General features: G+C 38.3%; 1 protein-coding gene across 2 annotated transcripts; it reads left to right on the forward strand.

Moving 5' to 3' along the window:
- The first annotated feature begins 2,826 nt into the window (after positions 1-2,826).
- On the forward strand, positions 2,827-8,770 carry LOC143846791 (uncharacterized). 2 transcript variants are annotated; one of them, XM_077355353.1, is made up of 4 exons: positions 2,827-3,074; positions 6,172-6,261; positions 6,375-6,471; positions 8,406-8,770. In XM_077355353.1, the coding sequence occupies exons 1-4, from the start codon at positions 2,849-2,851 to the stop codon at positions 8,542-8,544; spliced, it is 552 nt and encodes a 183-aa protein (XP_077211468.1). In that variant the 5' UTR covers positions 2,827-2,848; the 3' UTR covers positions 8,545-8,770. The 2 variants fall into 2 exon arrangements, with proteins under 2 accessions (XP_077211468.1, XP_077211469.1); XM_077355354.1 differs by having other exon boundaries at positions 6,378-6,471.
- The last annotated feature ends 209 nt before the right edge of the window (positions 8,771-8,979 follow it).

Raw genomic sequence — 8,979 nt, forward strand, 5'->3', positions numbered from 1 at the left:
TAAATTGACACATGTTTGTCTTTAGGCAACGTCATAGGAATATCTTGCATATGGATTCAAAGATCCTAATGGGGCGTGGAGAGATGGTATTCCGATTCTTTGAAGAACTAAAAGGTTCCTGGTTGGGGTTGAGAATGGACATCTATTCCTGTACACAGCTAGTATCAAACCTTGCCTCCATACATGAATTTGTGTGGCCTATCTCAGTCGCTGGGGTAGTTGACCCTAAGCAGGCAAAGTGGGTGTAGTGAATGGTTTGCACATTGAACGGGATCATGATATAGAGTAGCCTGTGGACAGGAAACAATGATAAGGCTATTCTACCTAGACATGACCCATTATATGTCCTTAGACCTGAGGGGTCATATTGGCCTGTGGTCTCGCTCTATTGCTTTAATCTACCTAACTGTGGTTCTAGGATCACTTGAGAGTAGTACTGAGTTATATGGTAACCCATGACGTCAATAGGGATGTCTGATATGCAACCTCCACCTCTTTCATAGAGGAAAGTCGCTTACAATTTCAACCATAGCACGGGCCTCTAAATAGCCTAGCCATGCGATTTGATAAAATATTTATCAAAAGGTTTTCGAAAAGAATTAGTTATTTTTTCAAAGGAATTTGCAAATACATTTGCAGCCCAAACTTGCAGATTGGAAGCTATAACTTAGGTGGGCCTATGAAATAAAAAATGTACTGATAGGATGTTAGTAGGGGTATTCAGATGATCTAATGATCATCTTTAGGTAACATCCTGGTGGGGGACACTTACGTAAATGTGACCGTAGTATGGCTGCAGAGCGAGGTCGTAGTGGGGCTCTCTGAATCTTGCAAGATCAACCGTCGGATCCCTGCTGCAATCACACTCATTACTCATTACTCATTCAACCCATAAGTTTTCTTGGAGAATTCGAGTCTCAGATTTTAAGAATTGCACGGACAGATGAGATCCACTATATTAGATACAAGGAGCATTTACACCGAAACAGTGATATACACACTTAGGTGTATATACTGTAGAAGTGGTGTATGGAGGTTAATTAATTAGATTAATTAATTAAGTTTCATTGGATGAGAAGTTTCTAATTTTGAAACTCTCCTTTGGATAATTTAATCGGATTAATTATTGGAAGAGCATTCTATTTGGGAATTATACTTTGGATAATCCCTAAATTGATTATTGGGAGGAATTAATTACAGTAGAAAGTTGGAGTTTCTATTTTTGAGTAATAAGAGAGACACTGAAAGAGAGAGATTAATTTTCTTAATTTAATTTGTTTTGGAAACAAATTTGATAAAGAAAAAAGAGTTTCTATATTTCAAAAATCTTAACTGGTAAATGTTTTCAATTAAAATTAAAAAAGTTTAATGGGAAAAAGGAAACTTCTCAAGAGAGTTGGGCACCCAAGGTGACTCGGACATTCAACCCTAATGGGTTTTCCATAAATAAATAAAGTGAGAAAGAGAGAGAAACGGAGTCTCACATGTTTTCTCTCTCCTCCTCTCCCTATCTTCTTTCATGTTCTTCTCTATTCTCTCTCGAGAAAGAAAAACATTTTCTTCTTCGTCTTCCATCAAATTGAAGGAGAGTTCTTCAAGATTCCTCCGCAGTCCAAATAATCAAAGATGAGTCATCATTGGACTTCCAAGGCATTCATGTTTGGAAAGCATCGAAGCCAAGCAAGGAGTGGATCAAGCAAAGATTAGCAGCCGGTAATCTATTTGGTTTCTTTTTCTAGTTCTCCTAAATTTATTTTGATCAACATCGATAATCTAGTAACTAGGGATGATTTTGGTCAAGGGATATGAAATTTTTTGTTATTTGTATGTTCCAAGGCATTCCGCTGCGCCTTGATCCCTTGGTCGATCCGGATTTAACTAACAATCTTAACTAAAGTTATCACCTTCGTTTGCTTGTAATAAACACGTACTAGAATTTCTCTGTGCGACAATTAAAGAGTCAGATGAAAGTTTGGTCGACAAATATGGTTATGCCGACCATTAGAAAACCTATTTAATACGTTTGTTAGACTTTGGATTAGTTTGGTTGTCATGAAATAAAACTTTATTAGGGATTTTACCCGGTTTTGGCTTCCATGTAAAAAAAATTAAAAAAATTAAAAATAAAAAATAATGTATGGTTGTCAAACGTCAACCCGAACTCCCAACTACTACTTACTTTGTGAGAGGATGTGTCATCCCTAACCTTAACTCGCAATCAACATGACAATTGGGGATTGGTTGTCAGTAAACCCCTTGGTTTTATTGTGTCCTCCCCCCCCACGCAAATTGCCATGACTGTAGAGTCCAAACCCCTTTCTATAATTACTAGCTTTGCACCTATGCTGGTCGCTCAAAAACTAAGAAACTCAAATCCTAACCAGCTTCCAAAATCCGAGCAAAATTTTGTGCACATAGAAATATATGCGCAGAGGGGGCGTATTATTATCGTCAATTGTTTGCATCTTGACATCTTCTCTGACTGGATTTCGGTGGGGCCCACTATTTTGATGGGTGGGTTGGACCTTTCATCTCCACCCAAACCCTGTATCACATCAGAGTGGGGCCCACTATGTTATACCTCATGTTTTGATGGAATGGTCTAATTATTTCCAGCCAAGCCAGTTGGTCCCACCATTTTAGACCTCATATTTTGATGGCAAAATTTGCACCCCTAATGCCCTATAGATTCTTACAAGCGGGCGCTGAAACAGGTTCTGCTTCTTATAAAGCCCATTAAGCCTTCAGGTCCACTACTAACGGCCCATGATTTTTGTGGCTTATATGACGATGATCCCTCTCCTCGTTCACTTTCGTTTTCTTATCTTTTGCTTTTTAGAGGAAAACCATGTTTACTTCATCTATGCCCATTTCTGACCCTTTTCTTCACCATTTTCCCACCGTTGAGGTCTCGGACAGGCTCAGAAATTCTCAGAAGAAGATCAGAATCGGTTTTTATGAAAAACCCACTTCGATTTCTGCTCTGACTAACGATTATTTTTCTCCATCCCAAGTTCTTCAGAAAACCATTCCTTTGGCTGCTTCAATGGCAATTCTTTTGTTGTCAAATCCGGGTAACCCAGTTGGGGATTTCAACTATCTTTGTTATAATATGAATATTTTTACGATTTATGCTTGCAATCTAGAAATTTTATGGTAATTTTGATTATTTTCAACGTTTATTTGTAGAACAACCAAGGTTTTTATTTTATGAGATTAATGGCCTTGATTAAGATTTTTATCATTTTTTTGTGAAACATATTTTTTTTTCTAAGAAATATTTAAGTTGGGCTGTTCTAAATTTCAACTGTTTCCAGTTTTGATTTATTTTGGAAACTACATTTTTTTTTTTTGAATTTTTATGGATCAATAAAAGAAACATTTATAACATTTATTTTCTTCTGGAAAAAAAAGAAGTTCTTATTCTTAATTTTTGAAAGGTGTGTGTGTGTGTGTGTGTGTGTGTGTGTGTGTGTGTGTGTGTTATTAATTGACCAAATTAATCTAAATTAAATGAATAATCCTCTTGGGTTTATGGTTGAAATTGGTTTTTCTTTTTATTTAGATTTTCTTGTTGTTTTTTGTCAGATTTTTCCTCGTAATATTGGAATTCTTTAATCAACTTTGACTAAGTCAACAAATGATGAATTAGAGCTTCTTTTTTTTTAAGCTGGGGTTAGGCAAGGAGCCCTACAATAGTATATATAAAAGATGGGAAAAATTACAATCGAAAGTAGTAAACTCCATCAGAGTCGGTAGAAACAATGTGAATAAGAGAAGGAGGGATCTCCTCAACGGGGAGATCCTCTCCATTACAATGTGGGTGGCAGTGTTGGCTTCCCTCCATACAGGTGTTGCTTTGGAGAGGAATGCAGTGTGGAGAGGATTTCGCGGATTCTGGCCATGGTTGTTAGTGTCCTACTTTCCTCCAAAGATCATGCAAAAGAACCATTAACAGCTCCAATTGTGACTTTGAATCAGATTCTATCCAGACTTTTTCAATCCCCTTTTTCTTTGCAAGCAACTAGCCTTTGTAAATTGCTTCAATCTCCAGATGGTGAACTTCGTCTTTTGGAACGGTTGTGGAAAAATAGCCAATTGTTGATCCTTCCGAGTTTCGAAGGATACCTCCAGTTCCTGTTTTGTCTCCACTTTATATTTAGTCTCACAACCTCATTCTCCGGTTTGACCGAGTGTTTAAAAACTCGTTTACATGACAAGAAACTTGCCCAAGTCGACAAGGACTTTCTTGGCTGCATTCCATGCTGCACCACATCTGCATACCGCGTTTTGCCCTATGAAGTTAATAAAAACTCTTTCGACTCTCCTGACTTGTGACCGCGTCCGCGCCAAGTCGACAAGGATTTTTCTTGGCCTCGTTACGCATCACATTCGCATTTTTAAATACTTGTTTGACCCATTGACATGTGCGGGATTCTGTGTTTGGCAATGATGGGAATAGCAAGATGGCTTGCAATGTGGGCGTTTCGAGTTGTATCTAACTCACCTGGGGTCAAGTGAGTCATCCGCATTTTGATTATTTGAAGGATTGTGTTAAGGATCTTCTGTTTGTGGTTGTGGGGCTTCCCACGGAGTCGCACATTCCTTTCCGCCCAGATTTCATAGATTGCAGCTCCGAACTCAATCTTCAAGGCCACAGCAATTGCTCCTTTTCCTCTTGACTGAGTCCTGACAGTCGCTTCTTCGCGATAGATTGAGCAGCTTCCTTTTCTTTTGATTTTGAATCTTCGCAAGATTGAGTTCCATATCCACCAAGAGAAAGTGCATTTAAAGAAGAGATGCAATAATTTATCTGTACTTCCCAACCTATTTAGGAGATTCTGCCACAGAGTGAAGGCATGCTTCGGCACGTGCCTGGGAAACCATATTGTGCTGCTCCAAAATAAGGCTGATGTTTAATTCGAATCGAGTTCCATGCACTTTTCGTATTGAAAGAGCAATCTGATATTGGTTTCCAAATTGGCTTGTTTTCAGATCCTTCTATCAGAATTGTAGAGTTAGTGATGTTCTTCAAGTCTGAGAACCATGGATTGTCGAAGATAGGGTCCCAACAACCTTGGTGGAGCAGCTGATCAACAGTGGCCTTCTTTGAGATATTGGCGATGAGGGATCCAATTGGGGTTTGGTCGGAGACCGGTCCTTTGGGATGCCAAGAATGATTCCAAAAGTCGATTTCTTCACCATTTCCTATAGCATAGCAGATGAACTATCTTGCTAAGTCTCGGGCTTGGAGAATACTGTGAAATCCCCAGGAGGGATTGCGGGCATTTTCATCAGCCATATGTTTTTATTCTTGATATATTTCATCTTAATCCAATCATTCCAGGGGGTGTCCCTTCCAACGAGGATATACCAGAACTGCTTCAATTGGAGTGCTTTGTCAACATCCCTGAGTTTGTGTATTCCAATCCCTCCTTCTTTCTTTGGTCTGGTAACAAGATCCCACGAGATAGGATGATAGGTTTTCTTTAAATCGGTTCCTGGCCAGATGAAGTCCCTAAGAATTCTTTCTATCTTGTCCAATACTGTAGAAGGAATATTGAAGGCAGCAGACCAGAAAATCTGATACGAATTTCAGACCGATTTGATGAGTTCAGTTCTACCAGCCCTGTAGAGGAATCTGCTAGTCCAATTTGAAATCCTCTGTGTGATTTTGCTAATTAGAGAGGTTCACAATCTTTGACAGCAAGTTTTGTGGTGACCAGAGGGAGACCCAAATATTATTGGGAAGTTGCCTTCTGACATACCGAGGAATGAAGGAGAGTTTGACATTTAAATTATGGAAATGATATCAGCACAACCGTGTTTTAATAATTGCACAAACCCAGCTTGTCTTTTCTTTTTTAATTGGTTTATGGGAGCTTTTTGGGAAGTGTAATCACCTTTGACTGGTCTTTAAATAATAAAAGTCAAGATGAGTTAGTGTGAATATCAAAACGTGGTTGTCCTAATATCAGTTCCCTTTAATTGTTCAACTAATTTAGTGTTTCAGTCTTTTGCTTGGAGAAATTCACACACAAACATATGTTTTTTTTTAAATCTAATTATCCAATTAATTTAGTTTAATTGTCGTTCTTTCTCTTTTCACTCATGAATTATACAAAAATATGGGTCATTTTTATTTATTAATTCAGATCATGGGTCCTACAGCTAATGCGGGAATTCTCTCGGGATCGACGGGCTTGGAATCGATCCCTGGACCTCAGCTACCTCAACTTGATTTTCTCACAAAATTCAATGGTTTGATCTCTCTTGCTTGTTATTATTTTGATATTTTTTAAGAGAAAAATAATGATCGACAAGCTTGGATTAATCTCTTTATTTATTAACATGCTTTATTTATTAATATGCAGAAGAAAATCAAAAGAAGTATGCTGAATTCGACTCAAGATTCAAGTCATCTCCAATACTTAAGGAGCTATTAGAAAAATCCAGGTTGAATAAAGAAAGGTAATTGAACTGATTTTCTATTTTGACTGGTGATGAGGTATTACTTGAATATTTTGGCTATAGGGAAAGAAAATTAAGAAAAATAATATGTTTTTGTGGAAGAAATATTGCTTGGAAAATTAAATTCCAGGGTCTATTAGGTTTTTAGTTTCCCTTGAAAACAAGAAAAAAAATATGGAAAAGGAGTTTACCAAACACTGGAAAATTCATTTTTTCATGAGGAAAAAATTCCGAAAAAACTTCTCCCTACAATAAATTTCAGCTTAGTTAACTGAGATTGATTAGAAAGATAATCTAGTCTCAGTGAATGAAAATATCTACGACTGTTCACATGTGGCACATTTGCGTGGTGTTCAGGACTTTTGATTTGATGAACAATCACATGCCCAACCATTTGGAATAAGATCCAATGCTGAATGGAGATCTAGATCTCATTCACAAGATTGACAAAGATCAAAGGCTTGAATGACATCGTAAAGGGCGTTTTATATAAGATATCTCGTGCATGTGGAGTTGCAAATCTGAGCACGAGAAGCGGAGGAGAACATGCGCTCTAGAGTCGTCCAGACTGTCATGGAAGTAGTAAGTCCGATGACATGGTCTATAGGGCTCTCTGTTGGTGAAGAGATTAACCAATTAAGAATTAATTGGTCCTAGGGTTACCCAAAATGAAAATCTGGGTTAAGAACCAAAGGTTCCACGCGATATAGCAATAAACTTTGATCTCCATAAGGGATAGTTTTTGCAGTCAAGTTTCATAGAAATATCATGGTAGAGACAAGGAGATCGTCATGAACTGGGGGTAGATACGCACGCCTAAGGTTACGAGTACTAGACAGTATGGGAGATGGATTGGGCTCAACTGAGTGCTCGATGTGTATTTCTCCGGCGGTAAGGCCAAAGGTCTCTCTCCGGAGTGCGAGGTGAAAATCCTCTATGGACCCTTTCTCCTTTTGAGCAGAGGTTCCCCCTTAATAGGCAAGAGTTCCGGTTTTCTAGGTGCGATGTGGCGGTGATGTGGACTGCATCTATTGCTGGAGATGTCGGTGTGGTACAACATGCACGTACGATCCTGGGAGATATTACGACAAGATAGGAGATATGGCTTATTTAGTTGTGACAGGTTGGCGGCTGGCAGATGCAGGTCCTTGTATAGTGGAGATTGGATTTGGCACGGATCCTGGCGGTGACAGCACGTGATGACAATGGGATGCCATGGATATTTCTTGAGAGAAACGCTAGGTGATTTGGCGAACTCCCACTCAGGGAGGGATGCAAGGCTGAGGTGACTCGGAGACGGTGATGCTCCTCACCGAGGCCGTTTGCCGGCCCGGCTGAGTGAACTCCCCACGATAGGGATGCAACACGTAATAATCACAATAGAGCTGCCTTTTTTACCCCCAACAATAGCTATAAAGAAATGTGCATAGATAAGATATTTAATAGTTTTAAAGAAATTTGAATAGATAAGGTATTTAATAGTTCTAAAGAAATTCGCATTTATAAAGCCTCAAATAACCTCAAGATCCAAAAAACTTCATTATTTACAGTATAGATATTTTTTTAGAGGTACCTAAAGAGACCCAAAAATAACTAGATTAAACTTACATTATATGATATTTAATAACTATAAAGAAACTCACATCCGTAAGGTTTTAAATAACCTCAGAGCAACAAAGTTTTCACACTATATATAATATAGATAATGTTAAGTGGTACCAAAAGAGACCTTAAAATAATTAGATGAGTGGCAACATGAGAACAAGAGTGTAGGTCTCTCTCTCCCTCTCCCTCTCCCTCTCTCTCTCCCTCTCTCAAGTTATTGAAGTTTCTGTCTTGCTCAACATTCTCAATTTCTCTTATTTCCATTTCATACAAACTTGTAAAATTTCATTGTAACATGATTTTTTGAAAATGGTGGAAATTTTTTGCAGGAATCGACAAGAAATTCAAGACAAATATTGCATTCGAGGGGCAGAGTGGGGGGTAGGAGACTGTTCCACACAGGGCATGACACAAGAAGAGAAAGACAATTTCATTGCTATGTTGAAGCAAAAATCCGAAGCAAAATGAACAATTATTATCTACAATTGATTCAACATATATGATTTTTCCCTGCTTAAAAATCATCCCATTGTTTCTTGAAATATGAATGCCATCACTCTGTTTTCTAATCGCAACTTACGTTTTGATAATTTCAATTGGAATGATCTGTAAAATATGTCCATTTTACATGTGAATGATCTGCAAGATCAACGGTTTCTATTAAATATGCATGTCTTCTCGTTGGACCCATCAATTGGTGGTTAAGGCTGAACACTTGGTCACACACGCGCTTCTTCCTAGCATCACAGGTAAAAAAAATTCCAAAGCATCGGACCCCACCGGGTATCTAAATGGGAAAATAATATATTTGCCCCTGTTTTTACTTGGGACACCACCCTCTAGTGTAAATGGGATATTGTACTTCACCACTACTTTACAAGGCAACTGTAGGCACCCAAGATG

This window comes from Tasmannia lanceolata, unplaced genomic scaffold, assembly GCF_043159265.1.
Source record: "Tasmannia lanceolata isolate RefF3 unplaced genomic scaffold, GAP_Taslan_0.1 ptg000015l, whole genome shotgun sequence".
In the NCBI taxonomy this organism is placed as follows: domain Eukaryota; kingdom Viridiplantae; phylum Streptophyta; class Magnoliopsida; order Canellales; family Winteraceae; genus Tasmannia; species Tasmannia lanceolata.

Excerpts from the sequence above, each read along its gene's own strand:
- LOC143846791 (XM_077355353.1), top strand. The coding sequence starts at position 2,849 with ATGTTTACTTCATCTATGCCCATTTCTGACCCTTTTCTTCACCATTTT. Across the intron at positions 6,262-6,374 it reads TTTTCTCACAAAATTCAATG|AAGAAAATCAAAAGAAGTAT; the intron begins GTTTGATCTCTC and ends ATTAATATGCAG. Across the intron at positions 6,472-8,405 it reads TCCAGGTTGAATAAAGAAAG|GAATCGACAAGAAATTCAAG; the intron begins GTAATTGAACTG and ends AATTTTTTGCAG.